This window comes from Chamaea fasciata, unplaced genomic scaffold (genome assembly GCF_029207755.1).
Source record: "Chamaea fasciata isolate MVZ Bird 193981 ecotype frontalis unplaced genomic scaffold, bChaFas1.0.hap1 SCAF_25, whole genome shotgun sequence".
In the NCBI taxonomy this organism is placed as follows: domain Eukaryota; kingdom Metazoa; phylum Chordata; class Aves; order Passeriformes; family Sylviidae; genus Chamaea; species Chamaea fasciata.
In genome coordinates this window covers 1,664,798-1,680,343 of record NW_027094110.1, presented here as the reverse complement: position 1 = coordinate 1,680,343, position 15,546 = coordinate 1,664,798, and the positions used below count along the sequence as shown (strand labels likewise).

General features: G+C 57.5%; 2 protein-coding genes and 1 long non-coding RNA gene across 3 annotated transcripts; 1 reads left to right on the top strand and 2 right to left on the bottom strand.

The window, feature by feature from the left end:
* Positions 1-1,690: 1,690 nt before the first annotated feature.
* Positions 1,691-6,426, bottom strand: CTSE (cathepsin E). Its single transcript, XM_066203808.1, has 9 exons — positions 5,861-6,426; positions 4,914-5,067; positions 4,273-4,390; positions 3,656-3,774; positions 3,362-3,561; positions 2,697-2,819; positions 2,467-2,608; positions 2,274-2,372; positions 1,691-2,085 (listed from the first exon to the last, which is right to left on the bottom strand). The coding sequence occupies exons 1-9, from the start codon at positions 5,917-5,919 to the stop codon at positions 1,921-1,923; spliced, it is 1,179 nt and encodes a 392-aa protein (XP_066059905.1). The 5' UTR covers positions 5,920-6,426; the 3' UTR covers positions 1,691-1,920.
* A 454-nt stretch (positions 6,427-6,880) lies between these two features.
* Positions 6,881-8,987, bottom strand: LOC136301108 (uncharacterized). Its single transcript, XR_010723794.1, has 3 exons — positions 8,840-8,987; positions 7,440-7,557; positions 6,881-7,109 (listed from the first exon to the last, which is right to left on the bottom strand). It is a non-coding gene; the product is annotated as an uncharacterized lncRNA (long non-coding RNA).
* Positions 8,988-9,889: 902 nt separating this feature from the next.
* On the top strand, positions 9,890-15,065 carry RHEX (regulator of hemoglobinization and erythroid cell expansion). The gene is made up of 6 exons (XM_066203964.1): positions 9,890-9,973; positions 11,658-11,727; positions 12,208-12,296; positions 12,865-13,020; positions 13,334-13,404; positions 13,884-15,065. Exons 2-6 carry the CDS (start codon positions 11,711-11,713, stop codon positions 14,088-14,090), a joined length of 540 nt encoding a protein of 179 aa, XP_066060061.1. The 5' UTR covers positions 9,890-9,973; positions 11,658-11,710; the 3' UTR covers positions 14,091-15,065.
* Positions 15,066-15,546: the final 481 nt, after the last annotated feature.

Here is a 15,546-nt window from a genome sequence, read left to right as displayed (position 1 = left end):
GGCTGAGATTGTGCCTGGATGAAGGCAGGTGGGGAGGAGGTGACGGCCAGGCTCAGCAGCTCCAGTGGGCACAGCTTCAGTCCCGTCCTGGCTGCTCCCCCACGCCAGCAATTCCGAGGACAAGGCCTGGGGTTTGTGGGTTTTGTGACTGTGAGGGCGGTGGTGAAACCCAGCCTGGGGCTGGCACAGCCGGGGAAAGGCTGGTGGGGACAAGGAGGGGACGGGCTGTGCCCTGCAGGGCTGTGGGACAGAGGGAAAGGGAAGGAAGCAAAGGACATCCAAGTGTCCCCTGAGCTGTTCAGCCTCCTCGGGGACAGCAGGGCCGCTCTTTTTTGGGATTGTCACATTGCTTGAGCAACTTCCCCCTCCCCAAAACTGTCAGGAGGGCACGGAATGCTCTGAGATCCCAAAAACAGAACCAGAGCAGACCTAGGCATCTCCAGGCCAGGCCAGTGTCACTGCCAGCTGCTGTTTGGGGACACTGGGTGGCCCCTGTCATACTGGGGGTGTCCCCCCCAGCCCCACTGGGCTGGTGCTCAGCAGCACCTTGGCGTGCCGAGGGTTAAGGTGGAAGAGGGACAGGAGACCTTTGTCCAGCTGCCCCAGCACCTTATCTGGGCCTGCAGCAGGGGTGAAGTCAACACAGGAAACGTCACAGAGCCCGCGCTGGTCAGCGGCACAATCAGCGCCTCCGGGCAAGGCACAAATCTCCTTTGATGGCAAACCACAAGGCCCAGCCGCAAAGTTTACAACCTGATCTGAGCGATTGCAGAGCTCCCGGAGCTCTCTGAAGGCTCTGGGATGGATGGGTGGGTGGATGGATGGATGGATGGATGGATGGATGCATGGATGGATGGATGGATGGATGGAGGGATGGAGGGATGGATGGATGGAGGGATGGATGGATGGAGGGATGGCTGGAGCAGCCACCAAGGCTGGGCTGGGACTGGGGCAGCCCAGCACCCCACCCTCGGCACTGCCGGCCTCTCTTCAGGGTCAGCGGGGAAAACAGAGCAAAGGCCTGGATAAAAATAACCTTTTTTGGTGCTTCCCTTTCTCGCTGCCTCGGGGTGCATCACCCGTGAGCCACAGCTGCTCGTGCAGCGTCACACTCCCGTCAGCAAGTCACGTGTGCCACGGTGGCTCCTGGGGACCCCCATGGCACCCCATAACCCCACACAGCCCCCCACATCCCCCCAGACTCCCCAGTTTGAGCCAGCCCAGCCCAGGGCCCAGCAGCTGCTTTGCCCTTTCTGCAGCACCCAGCAGCTCAGCTCGTTGCTGTTGTAAATTCCCCGAGGGAACCAAAGCAAAGTTCACTGGAAATCACCGGTTGCTCCGGGAGTTTTGTGGCACAGGAGGAGCCCCAGGGCCTTTCCAGCCTCCTTGTCACCTCCTTGTTTACCAGCCCCAGCTGAGGGAAGGTGCATTCCCAGTGCTCCCTGGGATGCTCAGGGATGGCCACAGGGATTCGTGCTCCACCTGGGCAAAGCGTCCTCTTCTTTCTGCCCCCGTGGGAACCCCAGGGAAGCTCCGGCCAGGCCGGGTGTGCAGCCCTGGCAGTGCCCATGGGTCACTGTCACCCAGGGAGGAGGGCAGGACATGGGCGTGGAGGATTTAACCCCCCCTTGGGATGAGCAGGATTTCTGCTGGGCTGCTGCTGACGGAAGGAGGAGAAGTGTGGGGTTCATTAAAGCGTTTATTGGCTCAGGATTCCAAAAGAGAAGACGTGCAGAGCAGATCACAGAGCTGCTCGAGACGTTTTTATATCACAGTGTCCTGGCGTGGACTGAACTCCTGCTGGGCCCTTCAGCTGCATCCCCGGGGGTCTCCATCCCCCTGGGGACACTGAGGGGGACATGGGGACATCCACCGCCCTGCCAAGGTCCGTTCCCCTCCTGCCCCGAGGATGTCACAGCCCTAAGGGACGGCGGGGGCCAACCCCACCAGGTTGTTGCCACGGTCGAAGACGGAGTAGAACTGCCGGATGAAAACATCGCCCAAAATCCAGAGGGGTCCCGTGGGAGGGGGGACGTCGTTCCCCTGGAAGCCACTGATGCAGAAGGTTACGCCATCACCGGACTCCTGGGGAAGGAGAAGCGGAAAGCCGGGGATGAGCCTCGTGCTCGTGGAAACACCCAGGGATGGTGGCGAGGCAGAAACCAGCGGGGTTCGTCACCCTTGGGGACACACCGCCAGCTCCCAGCGTGGGGCTGGGCCACCTCTGCCACCGGAGCGGCTGGGATTTGGGGCGGAGGGAGGCACAGCCGTACCACCAGGGTGTAGGCCTGGGCGCTGAGCGTGTAGGGCAGCCCGTTGATGGTGAAGGTCAGGTCAGGCATCTCGTCGAGGCTGCTGCACTCCATGGCGTACTGGAACACAACTGGGGGCTCAGGGGCTGCCCGGGGGGGTCCCTTCCAGGCTCCCCAAGGCTTTGTCCCCTCCTGTGGCCAGCCTGGCTCTCACCTCCCCGTCCACAGACACGGCCCCGATGAGGTCTTGCAGCTTTTTGATGTCCTTGGTGGGGCCGGCGATGAGCGACGTGCCCGTGTCCACGATGGCCTGGCAGCCGTTGGCACAGAAGGTCACCGTGCCACCCAGCTGGATGCTGAGAGAGGGGACAAGGAGCAGCAGGGAGGGTTTGTCCTGCTCTGCCAGCACAGCCCTGCCCTCCCTCGCTGCCCAGCACCACTCACTTGTCCAGCTGGATCTGCCAGTAGCCCTGCTGGGTGACCGGCACCCAGTTCAAGGTGCCCGTGAAGCGGGAGGTGTCAAAGCCCCCAAAAAGCAGCTCCCCTCCCTGGGGGGAGTCGGGGTTCCTGCAGGGAGGAGGAGGAGGAGGGCACATGAGGGATTTTTGTCCATTTAGCATGGATTTAACCCGAATTTCTCCCCACAAATGCTGTAAGGCCGGAGGTCTGCGATGCTGAATCTGCTACCAAAACCCCCTTGACTATCTCAATAAAATACCTGTGTTTTGTCAGTCCCTCTTTCTCCACAAAGCACTATCCCGGAGCAAAACCCCCCTTCATTGTCTCGGTAATAAATCTGTATTTTAACAACCTCTCCCGCTCCCTAAAAGCACTGCCAGGCTCTGAGCAACACCCCAAAGCAAAAACCCCGTTCACTATCTCTGCGGGCCTGATATTTCCTGAGTCTGAAAGATTTTTTAGCCTGCTAGCAGCTGCTGACTTTTTCCCAAGGAAAAATTTCTCAAGAAAGCTTCTTCTCAAAACAATCTTGGCAAACAACTCTCCTTTCTCATCCTTTCAATAAAATATCAGTATTTTAGCAGCCTCTCTTTCTCCCTAAAGCAATGCCAGACTCTGAGCAAGATCCCGGAGCGAATCAACGTGCTTACGAGCTCATGTAGACGGAGAAAATGGGCAGCTCCACCAGGTTTTGGGCCATCATGTTGTCGAAGACAGGGGTGACCCCATCCACGGCCAGGGAGGGGTAAGCCAGCCCCAGGATCCCGTCGAACTCAGCATCCAGGAAGGCTTTTCCCGGCTCGCTGATGCTCTCTGCAAACTGCTGGTTGCTGACGGTCAGACCTTCCACCTGCAGGGGAGGAGGGGGGTTTCACGGGGGTGCCCAGCCCGTGGGGGGGTCCTGGGCACGTTGGGCAGGGCAGGGCCACCCAAATGTCACTCACGGCCACTTGGTCGGAGCCGATGATCCCCGTCATGCTGCCGGTGCCGTACTGGATGGAGAAGGGGGTCCCGACCACCTGGTAGGTGCTGGACTGGCTTGGGTGGAACCTGCTGTGCGAAGCTGGGCAAGGAGATGGGATCTGTCACCAGAAATGTCTTTTGTTTCATTTTATTTTTTTTTCCTGCGTGGCTACAGCTGTCAGGAGCCCCCAGTGAGGCAAAGTGACGGCGCAGGTGGTGTCACCAAAACTCCTGGTTATGGGGGCTCTGCTGAGGGGCGTGCTGGGGTTTTGAGGGGGGAGAAAACCTCTCCCATTTCGGTCGGCAAGGGCTGTTAGGGGGAGCAGGATCAGCAGCATTTAACGAGGCTTGAGGAGAGCACTGCTGTCCCTGGTCACAGCCCGCGGGCACTGCGGGATCCACTCCCATTCCCCAATTCCCCCAGGGCTGTTCTGATCCCACAGAGCAGCCTGGGCTCTCTGGGGCTGGCTGATCACTGACAGCCCCAAAAAGTCACGTCTGTCCCCTGCTGGGCCCCCTGGGTTCCTGTCACTCAGTTGGGAGGGTCCCCAAGGCCTTGGGGCTGCTGGCCTCTCTGGGGTCAGGGGGTCCCACTCACCGCAGGCTTTGCTGACACAGTACACAGAAGGCACCCAGAGGTTGGAGGAGCCCGTGTCGAACACCACGGTGAAATTCTGGGGTGGGGTCCCGATGGAGATCTGTCCAAAATATTCCATCTGCCAAAGGGAGGGGACAGAGAGCGCCGTGAGCTGCCTGCACAGCCAGAAATGCCCCCAAAACAGAGCCTGGGGCGTCTGCAGGGGCTCGGGGCTGGATCTGTCACTGCCAGGCCGTGCCAGGTGCAATAAAGGACACAAATATTTAAGGAACAGCAACGGGGATTGCGGACGAAAGGCAGCACGGTGGGTCCTGAGAGGACCCTGTCACCAGGCAGGGCCTTTGGGGACAGGGAAACTGGGGAATGGGATCCCCCTGGGGAGTGTCTCCGGGTGCTCTGTGGTGGGCTCTGCCCCAAAAATCCTGTAACTCGAATTTCGGGGTAAACCTGTGTGCAGGGGCGTGGGCAGAGCGCAGCGGGGCTGGCAGGGAGTGCCCTCCCCTGTGCCCATCCTCACACTCGCGGGCACAAAGCCGCGGGCGGGCAGCGAGCCCGGGCACGCCGGGCGCTGCCGGGAGCCGCGGGGCTTTGGGGAAGCCTTTGGGGACAACGTGAGGCCGCTGCGTGCCCCCCCTGCTCACATCCAGGTAGTTGATGAGGGGCTCGTTGGTCTCCGAGAAGGCGGCGCAGTCCTCGGCGCTCGTGTCCTGCCCTCCCCGGGCTCTCCAGAGGTGCCAGGGCTGCCCCCGAGCCTGCAGCTGCTTCCGCAGGGAACGGCGCCGGGTCAGGGGCACCCTGCGGACAGAGGGGTCCCGGTCACCCCCCTGGGTGTCCTGAGCCCACCCTGAGGGTCTTGGTCACCCCCGTGGGTGTCCTGAGCTCACCCTGAGGGTGCCAGTCACTCCCCAGAGTGTCCTGTGCCCACCCTGAGGGTCTTGGTCACTCCCATGGATGTCCTGAGCCCACCCTGAGGGTCCTGGTCACCCCCGTGGGTGTCCTGAGCCCACCCTGAGGGTCCTGGTCACCCCCGTGGGTGTCCTGAGCCCACCCTGAGGGTCCTGGTCACCCCCGTGGGTGTCCTGAGCCCACCCTGAGGGTCCTGGTCACTCCCGTGGGCGCTGCCCCATCCTGCAGTCCCTGTGCCCACCCTGAGGGTCCCGGCAGTGCCAGGATGAAGGTTCAGAGCCCCCGTCCCCCCCTGCAGCCATGTGCAGCCCAGGCACTGACGTGCTTTAGGGGGCAGGAAATCAAGGCCAGAGCTGGCGGTGACAGCACAGGTGCCACTGAGGGAGGGGACCTTGGGGCTGGGCAGGGTGAGCAGGACCCCCAGGCCGGTTTTCTGTGCCCTCCCTGCTTGCTCGGACCCCTTTGCAGGCCCCCCCTGTGCTGCCGGGCTCTGCCCGGAGCAATGGAGACCCCCGAAGTCCCAGCGCGGTGCCGGCGCTCCGGCACAGTGCGGGGTGCCCAGGCTGAGCCCTGCCCTCCTCACACCCCTGGCACTGCCGGCACCCTGACAACGACCCCCCGAGACCCTGGGGGGCCGGGCTGCACCCTGGGGACCCCGGCTGCACCCTGGGGACCCCCTTACCTGCGGAGGGTGCTGGCCAGGGCCAGGCAGAGCGCGGCGAGGAGCAGCAGGCGCCTCATGGCGTGGCTGGGTGCCCCTGCCCGTGCCAGGCTCTTATAGCCGCCGTGCCAAGGCTGGATCGGCCCTGCCAGAGTCAACAGCGGGCTCGGGAGCCCGCGGTGAATCACCGGCCACGGCCCCGGGCAGGCTCAGCGGGCGCCCCGGGGTCACGTTTGCTTTTCTGGGTGAGGACGGCGCTGGGGGAGCCGCGGGAGCCGAGCAGGGGAGGGTTGGGCTGGGTTTGGGGCAGTGGAGGTTCCGCAGAGGGAGCTGAACGGGGTCCACAGCACAGCACCAGTGCCCAGCCCAGCACCGTTCCCTATCCCAGCACCGGTCCCCATCCGAGATCCCAGCCCAGCACCAGTTCCTATCCCAGAACCAGTCCCTGTTCCAGCACCAGTCTCGATACCAGCACCAGTCCCCAGCCCAGTTCCCATCCCAGCACCAGTCCTCATCCCAGCAGCAGTCTTCATCCCAGTTCCCAATCCAGTTCTCATCCCAGTCCTCATCCCAGCACCAGTTCCCATCCCAGTTCTCATCCCAGTCCCCATTCCAGTCCCCATCCCAGCAGCTGTTCTCATCCAAAACCCCCTCCCAGTTCCCATCCCAGTCCCCATTCCAGTCCCCATTCCAGTTCCCATCCCAGTCCCCATTCCAGTCCCCATTCCAGTTCCCATCCCAGTCCCCATTCCAGTCCCCATCCCAGTCCCCATTCCAGTCGTCATCCCAGCACCAGTTCCCATCCCAGTCCCTATCCCAGTTCCCATCCCAGTTCCCATCCCAATCCCCATCCCAGTCCCCATCCCAGTCCCCATCCCAGTCCCCATCCCAGTCCCCATCCCAATCCCCCTCCCAGTCCCCGTCCCAGTCCCCAGCCCGTCACCAGCCCCCCATGCACCGGTGAAAACCCCCCAAAACGCTTTAGGGGAAGGTTTCCCTTGAGCCCCCAGCCCCACCCCAGGGCCCTGCCCCAAGCCCCGGCAGGGAGGTTCAGCAAAGGGTTGTGTTTGTACCATCAGCCCCCGGCCTAATTTTCAAAGGCAAAGACTAATTAGCGCTGATGAAGGGCTCGGGAATCGTCGACTTTCCCTCCCAGAGGCCGGGCAGGAGCAGCTTTCCCCGGGAGACACTTCCCTGGAGCTGTGCAGGGCTAATGGGCTCGTCCCCCGGGAGTTTTGTTTAACCCAGCGCGGGCGTCCCATTAAAGCCTCTGCGAGTGCAAATACCAAATGCTGCTGAACAAATAAAGGTTCCAGATACGGGGGGAGGCGAGTGGGGGGAGCCAGAGGCGGCAGGCGAGGGGTTTCCTGCTGCCACCACCTCCCAGGCCCGGGAGGATGCTGGTTTTTCTTTCTTTTCCATGTTTTTGGCACTAAAATAACCCCTCCAGGGGGTGTTTTTGCTCAGCGAGCCCCATTCACCCGATTAACCGGGTTTAGCACCGTGCTAATCGATTTTTTGCTTGTCCCGGCGAGCCTGTTTTTTATCTAATTAAATTTTATCTCGTCGAAGCCCTCGCCCAGGAAATTCAAGTCCTCACCGGTGAGGCACAAGGTACCCAGGGTGGCTGGGGACAGCTGAGTCACGTCCTGCTGTCACCGGGATCGTGTGTCCCCATCCCTGGAGATGCTGCCAGGCCCTTCCTCTCCCTTCCTCTGCTTAAAAAAAAAAAAAAAAAAATAAATAAATCTATCAAATATCTTTTGATGTGAGCAGGAGAACATTGGGCACAGTTGATGCCGACGGCAGATGCAGCTGGTTTTTTCCAAAATAAATGAAAATTCCCTGCATTCCCCCACGCGGTAATTTTTTATTTTTGTTTTAACCCAGTGGCTTTTACACAAATTTATTCTCTATTTCCCCCTTTTGAGATGCAGTTTAATGTACCCAGCCTCCCTCCTCGCCCTAATCACATATTCATGGATTAGAAAAGAAACTTCCTAAAACAAAAGCAGCTGCGGCAAGTGCCAGATCAGCCGAAAACAGCAAAGTGGATTGTTCCAGACATGGTTTATAACCCGAAAATCCCATCAGAAAGCCCAGCCCGAAGGGTCACTGGGTTTTGGAGATAAATGTGAGGGTGAGCAGCAGCACAGACACGCCAAAACCCTTTAAGTGAAATAGTTTATTTGGTGGAAAAGATTCCCCCAATTGGATCATCGTAATCTGCAAACTCCTGGCAGCAGATTCAGCATTAAAATAGGGAGATGAAAGTCATAATGAGGCCAGGCCTTTCATTTAGAACTTTTTTTTTTTTTTTTTTTTTTTTTTTTTGCAGCTAAGCAAATCTATTTCGACTTTTGAGTTATTTTAGAAGCAATTTTTAAAAGCTCAACTCTTAGGGGCACTTCAAAATTTTCATTTCAAGTAGAACAAAGTGTTGTTGGCTTTTCTTTTGTTTGTTTGTTTGTTTTTTTTGTTTTTTTCTCCGTGTTTTGGGAGCAACTGGGCTGGATTTGCGCAGAAAAACTGGGTCAAAAAGACTTCATTTCACACATGTTCCAGCTGCTCCTCAGTGTGTGGAGTGCAGAGGGAAGAGATGCCCAGTTTCCAAGCCTTGGTGTCCCTCAGCTTGGTCCGAGCTGCTCTGGAGAAACTGAGGAAAGGTGGCCCCAGCTGCTGGAATATTCCAGGGAGGAATAGGCTCTGTCAGGCAGGGGCTGTCCCCAGCTGTGTCCCGCCCCTCCAGGGACACACACCTGCCCTCAGGTGCATCAGAAATTGGTTTTGCCCCTTGGGTGGAAAATGCGTCTCTCACCAGCTGTGTGTGAAGCGCTTTCCTCCTTTAAAAAGCCTGTTCTCAGGCTAAAAACGTGTTATCTGTGCTCCTTTCTACACATTTCCTTCAGTGCAGCCACTGCCCCGACTGATTCACACGGTGCCCCAGCAGGGTTTACTGAAAACCCCTTTTTTCCTCCCGTTATCAGACACCTCTCCCACCTGTTAATCTGTTTATCCACCACCGAGCACTTGAAAGCACTGCAGCAGCAAACTCTCACCTGAAAAAAAAAAAAAAAAAAAAGAGAAATAAATCAACAAACAAGCGAGTTTCGGTTAAATAAACCCCCAAAACATTTACCTGGGGCACGGCAGCTGTGAGGAGAGCAGGAGCAACATCTGGTGATGGAGCAGTCCCAGGGATGAAGGGGGATTTGGGAAGTGACCCCCAAACTGGTGATGCAGCTCCAGGGGTAGGTGATGCTTTCTGAGATCTTCTCTTTGCTTTTGGATAATCGAAATCTAAACGCAGGTAATCGAAATCAGAGGGATTCTTTGGGATGTTCTATCCCTGTTTGGGACAGGGTTGCTCTGGGCTGGTGGAGATGTTTAAAGGCGAGCAGGCACCGTCCCCACCAGTCAGGGACCTGGGAAAAAAAGGGAATTTCTCGTTCCTTTCTGCCAGGGAAGAGGCTGGGCTGCTGCAGGGCACCTGCGAACCCCCAGTTCCTGTGAACCAGCACTCCCCAAACCTCCTGGGAGCTCTCGGGGTGGGATCTGCCAGGCTGCTGCTGGCACCCCAAAGCTTGAACTGAACCTTTCCCAGCCCGTGGGCAGGTGGAGGCCCATCCACCTGCAGCAGACACGGAGCCAGGCGGTGTAAAACCCTTCACCCCAGTGGAAAACGTTTGCTTGGAAGCACCAGGAGCTGGTTTTGGGTGGCAGCTGAGTTGGGCTGGGCTCAGCTCCCTCAGCACCGCTCGGCTCCAAGGAAGCTCAGCTGAATTTTTGGGACAAAGCCGCTGGAGGATGGAGAACTGATGGAGGGGTGCAGGAGCAAAACCAGCTGCAGACCAGCAGAGAAACACCCCAATATATTTAAATGAGGCCTCTGACAGAGGGGAGGCGTCATGGAACCTCCTGAGGGCTCCTCGGTGCCTCTGACCTGCGGGTAGAGCGTGACCGCATCCGGCACCGCCGGACCCCGCTCTGCACCCAAACCCTGCTGAAACGGCCCCAAACCCTGCTGGAACAACCCCAAACCCTGCTGGAACAACCCCAAACCCTGCTGCCTGCACGGCCCCAGCTGCCCCGGAGCCGTGGGGAAGGGAAGGTGAGGGAAGCTCTGACCCCCAGGTAATTCCGCGCTGCGTTCTGGATGCAGAGGGTGGAACGGCGGGAGGAGAGCTGGGCTGGGAACCCCCCTGGGCATACCTTGGTGCCATCCTGAGCTCCAGCCAGCTGGGCCTGGGGTTGAAAATAATTTGGGGCATTCCGGAGCTTTCAAGTGGGATTTAAAATAATTTGGGGCATTCCGGAGCTTTCCCTCACCTTCAGCCCAGCGCGGGTGGCGCAGGTTGAGCCCTGGCTGCCCCGGCCGAGGAGCAGCTCCTTGCAAACCTTGATTCCAGCATTTTCTTGAGGCTGGGTCGGAGTCCTGGGGGCTTCAGGCTCCCGGAAGTTTCCCTGAGACACCCATAAAAGCACAAAATTTGGTGCCAGGCTCTCGCTGGCTGCTGCCTCAAACCAGATTTTTCGGTACCCACCCGATATCGGCGCCTCCATCTCGCTGTGCGCACCCCGGCACAGAGGCTGCTGTGGCTGCTGCTGCTGAGAGTTGGATTCGGGGCTTATTTTGCAATTTCCTTTTGAGCAGCTCATTTTTCAGATCCTTATCTGCTGCTGCTGCAGCGTCTCCTGCCCCACAGTAGGAAATGAGCCCTTTTAAGAGTGGCAGCCCTTTGAGAAGGGTATTTGGGGACAGGTTTGTTCAGTAAGGGAGGGGGGAAAATTACTGCAAAAAAAAAAAAAAAAAAGAACTTTTTTAGCTTGGCAGTCATCAAACTGTTTGCACGAGTGGGATCTCTCAGGAGATTGGTGGTTATCAGGAAAGCTTCTGATGAGTTAGGCTCAGAAACGTGTCATGGAGGAAGTGATAGAATCTGCTCCGCGGGATGGATAATGCCTTTGCTCCATCAATTTATCCATCAGCCTATCAATCAAATCATCACGGCTGCTTTAATCACTGTGTCAAAGCCTCAGCTGAAGATCTCTCCCTATCAGCCATTTATAAAGAGTGAGTGTTGAACGCTGAGGGAAGATTTAAAGTGCTTTTTCTTGCAAGTGAAAGCTCACGAAAGGAACACCCCATTGCTATTTTCACAAAACGAACACTCCTATTTTTTATTATAAATCTCTGGAGTGTTATGGCCAGAAGCCCCAAGCCGAGGGGCCCAGCCCAGGCTTTGGTGTTTCCTGATTGTCTGCCTTAAACCCTCTTAACCTCACCAGGGCTGGAGCTCTCGCGGTGTTAAATCCGAGGTGTTTCAGACACTGAGGTGTTGCAGGGCCTCTGATATTTCTGTCTGGACCCCGACTGATGTGAGAGTCTCACACCAACCCACGGCCTTTCCTTTGGTTACTTTTTCCATGGATTTTTTTTCCCTTCATCTTGCAGGTTTTTTGGGTGGTATTTTGTTTTTTTTTTTTTTTGGTGGATTAAAAAGAGAAAAAGAACCGTGAGAGGGGATTAAAGCAAGAAGAATAAATTTCAATTCTGTTGCGAAGGAGCCCAGAAAGTCCAGGCAAGTCTCAGATATGAGCACGTATAAAACCATTAATCCAGTGATAAGGGAGAGGCCCTGGCTCTTGGGAGGGTGTGAACCGGAGGGATTCTCACAGGGGGAGGGCTGGGATAAAATAAAACCCTTTTATTTCACATCTGCAACGTCCAACCGCTGCATCCCGGCGCTGAGCCTGATCTCCAGCCCGTGTGGAGCAGCGTGAGGCTCAACGGGACCATTTTCTTGGCTGCCACCAGGTCTTGCTGCCTCTCGGTGTCCCCCCAGAGCCTGGAGAAGCCTGAGCAGGAGGATGAATCCTTGTGCGTGGTGAGTGCAGCCCTCGGGGCACAGAGCCCCTCACAGCAGCCCTGGACCAGCCCAGGACAGGCTGGAGCAACCTGGGCTGGCTGAAAATGTCCCTGCTGGTGGCAGGGGGTGACCTTCAGAGGTCCCTTCCCACCCAACCCGTGCCACAATTCCACAATTCCACAATTCCGCAATTCCGCAATTCCGCAATTCCACAATTCCATCGTACCTGGAACGTCTCCCTCCCCTCCAGCACCACATTCCTGCCCTGGCCATGAGGCTTTTCAAAACCCTTCTGGGCAGAGGCCCCCAAGAAACGAGGGGCAGAGAGCTCAAATCATTCCTGAAAACCAAGCCCCGCCTTTTGGGGCTCATCACCCCCAAACCAAAAAGCCAAACCAAAAGCTGCCAGCAAACCTGAGCCTAAACCGTGCCCCGAAGCCAATGGAACGGGATTTGGTGATTTCAGTGGGACTGAATTTCGGTTTTCCTCCCGTTCAGCTGGATTCCTGCTGTCACCTCCCTCGGCACCTTGCTGCTCCACTCTCTCCTCTTGCTGGCCCTTTACGTCATGCTCAGCAGGAAAATTGGTAATTAGTGGCAATGAGTTGGCTTTCCCTGGTGGTTCCCTGGCCTGGGGTCGGGTGTGGGATGGGAGAGGGGCAGGGCCGAGCTCCAGGCTGGCTGTGAGCTGTGGGTGACCTGGTTTGACACATCAGTGACGGTTCTACAACCTCGTGTTGCCTCAAAACCGTTTTCTTTCCTTGTCCTTTTCTTGGGAGAACACCAAGAACCGGCTCACAGAGTATTAATTCAGTCGCTGGGTATTCCTCCAGATGAGGCTGCAATTTCTAGCAGGGAATCCTTTCACACCAGCTGCTGCTCCCGTTTGCACAAAGCCCAGCTCTGCTCTGGGTCAAAATCATTCCAAACTCGCAGAAAGAGGCCCTGACGCCGGGATTTGTCACTGGAGCCTCTCCTGGTGGGAGAGCAGGGCCCTGGGTCACCCCAGTGACGGAACGGGTGGGTGTGAGGCTGCCCCAGCGCGCAGCAATAATTATTCTGGGGTGGGCTGGTTTGCCCTGGCGGTGCTGGGGCAGGGGTTTGGGGTGCTCTGGGCACAGCAGGGACCAGGCTTCACTCTCCTTTTGCTCCCAGCCCAACATTCCTGCGGGATGCAGGCAGGCAGCAGCCCTGGGGAGCGCCCCAGCCCTCACCCCAGCCCAGCTCCAGCCTCGTCACCGGGAGGGGACAAAGCACCAAAAGCCCGGGCACAAAAACCCGCGGCACAAAACCCGGCCCCGGCCTATGCAGGTAAGGGGCTCCTGCAGCAACGGGGCGTTGTCCTGGCACAGGGGTGGGAATTTTGGGGTGGAATTTGTGTGATGTCCTTTCCTGAGGAGCTGTGGGCACCCCGGGGGGGAAGGACCAAGCAGGAGCTGCCTCTTCTTCTCATCTCTTCCACCCCACTGGGCTCTCCTGGCCCCGTTTCCCCCAGGGATCAAACTGATCCTTTCTGGGTTGGAATTCTCACTCCTGAGCGTGTTTTGCTTTTTTCCCCCCTCGATCCTTTTCGCCTTTAACCCTCTGGGAAGTGCTGGGGTGGTAAATGTTTCCTGTTTTTAAGAGAGCAGTGACACATCCTCAGACACCTCGGAGGACTCGGAGGACAGCCCTTCCTGCCCTCAGGCACCGCAGGTAAAACCATCCCCAGCCCACCTGGGGCCGTGTCCAGCTCGAGACCCCCAGAGCAGCACCAGGAGGGGCAAACCCATCAAACCACACTGAAATCTTCCACAAATAAGGGCAGGGGTTGTTGTTTTCCTCTGTCACACACAGCGTTCCAGTGTCCCCCCCTCAGAGGGAAGCATCCCTGGGCACTTTAGGAAAATCAGGAAACAAAATCTTCTCCCTGAGCGTGGGCAGGCCCTGGCACGGGATGCCCAGAGCAGCTGTGGCTGCCCCTGGATCCCTGGAATGTCCAAGGCCACATTGGATGGGGCTTGGAGCAGCCTGGGACAGTGGGAGGTGTCCCTGCCCAGGGCAGGGGGAATGGGATGAGATCTAAAGTCCCTTCCAACCCATTCCACGATTCCCTGAACTGGCGCATGGGTTTGAGGGCAGAGGCTCCTGGGTGGGTGCTGGGGCCTCACCTGGGGTTCATTTTGCTCCTGCAGGGCCGTGGCTCCGAGGAAAACATCAATTACACATCCCTGGTGTTCCCAGAGAAAGGCCACAGGCCGGGCTCTGCCCAGGACTACGAGAACGTGAAGACTGGGCTGGACTACGTCAACGTGGACCCGAAGAAGAGGAAAACGCATTTCTGGCCCTTCTCCAGCCCCAGGGCATCCAAGGGTGTGGAGTACACCGAGGTGAAGCTGTGACACTGCCGTGGAGCTGTGACACCGGTGTGAAACTGTCACCCCAGGGTGAAGCTTGTCCCCCCAGGGTGCCCAGAGCCCCCAGCAGCTGCACAGCTGGCACCGTCCCCTTCCCCTGGGGCACTGCCTGGCACGGGCTGCACCACTTGTACCACCCCGGCCCTGCAGGCACGGCTTCCTTGGCGTTTTCCTTAAAGGCAGCACTGTTCCTGAGGGCTGGCTCCTCCCAGCCAGGCTGGGATCAGCTCTCCTCTTCTGTGTCGTGGCTCTTTTCCCCTCCTTTCATGAGAGCAAAAGAAACATTCCCCCCTGGCCTCTCAAAGCGGGCAGATGCAGTGCTCCTCACAATCTCCTCTGAGCTGGCTGGCAGCTCCTCTCAGTGATGTTGCTTCGCTCATAAAACCCTTTCAAATACAGTTTTTCCGCTGGCTTTTCCCTCGCCCCGTCTCCTGCCTCTTGTTTTCCCTGCTCCAGCTGCTGGGGTCGGTCTCTCCTGGCCCTTCTCTCTTTCTCTACAAGGCTTTTTAAGCCCTAATTGTCCAGTTAAGAAATGACACCTAAATTATTTCCGCTTCTAACCCAGTAACCAGCCACCCCTGGCCTGCAATGTGGACTTTTCTATCCAGTTACGAGATCCCACCCAGACCCATGGGGAAGAAGGTGAAATAGAATTCAGCCTACACCCTAAACCCTCCATCTCGCTTTATATAAATATCACTATATTCTAAACCCTTAAACTCTGAGTTTTGCACCCTGTGCTATCCCACACTTCTACCCAAACTCCACACCCACAATCCCAGGGCTGTCACTCAGTTTTGGGAGCCTGTTCCACGGCCTCAGGTCCAATGCAGAGTTTGCCTGGGGGTCAGTGCCTGTCAGCACTGAGGAAGGTTGGAAAACCCAGGAGAGGCGTGATTATTGGGCTGGAGGTGAGGCCAAACCACTGAGTGGAAGGTTCTGAGAAATCTGATTCAAACGCCTGGCGATTAAAAAGTGAAAATACTGAAGATTTCAAAATATTGTGCTCCTAATGTCTTATTTTTACAGCTTTAGCCTGTGACAGTGGAGGGAATCGTGCCCGTGGCTCACAGGGAATTTGGAACCTTCACTGGGGCACCTACACATCACCCTCAGCACCTTTTTAGAGCTAAAGGGTGCTCCTTCCTGCCTCACCCAGGATTTATTCCTGCACTAAACAATTCCTGGGTGCAGGGCAGGAGCCAGGCTGGGACAGCACGGGAGCCGAGTTCCCTGCTCCCGGAGCCTCGGGTGGTTTTGGGCCCCTGATCCCTGCAAAATCAGCCAAAATCGGCCAAAATCAGCCAAACGCAGGGGCAGTGTGGGAGCAGCTCCGGCTGGGATGCGGCAGATGTTGCTGTGGCGGCAGATGTTGAGCACGGGATGGGGCTGGCAGCGAAGCTGACGGGAGGAGGGCACGGGGGGAGTCGGGACGAGCCCG

Coding starts and splice junctions, on each gene's coding strand:
- CTSE (XM_066203808.1), bottom strand. CDS start 5,919: ATGAGGCGCCTGCTGCTCCTCGCCGCGCTCTGCCTGGCCCTGGCCAGC. Junction 5,068..5,860: donor CTGGCCAGCACCCTCCGCAG/GTAAGGGGGTCC, acceptor CTCTGTCCGCAG/GGTGCCCCTGACCCGGCGCC. Junction 2,086..2,273: donor CCCAGGCCTACACCCTGGTG/GTACGGCTGTGC, acceptor CTCCTTCCCCAG/GAGTCCGGTGATGGCGTAAC.
- RHEX (XM_066203964.1), top strand. Junction 12,297..12,864: donor CATGCTCAGCAGGAAAATTG/GTAATTAGTGGC, acceptor TTTTGCTCCCAG/CCCAACATTCCTGCGGGATG. Junction 13,405..13,883: donor CCTGCCCTCAGGCACCGCAG/GTAAAACCATCC, acceptor TTGCTCCTGCAG/GGCCGTGGCTCCGAGGAAAA.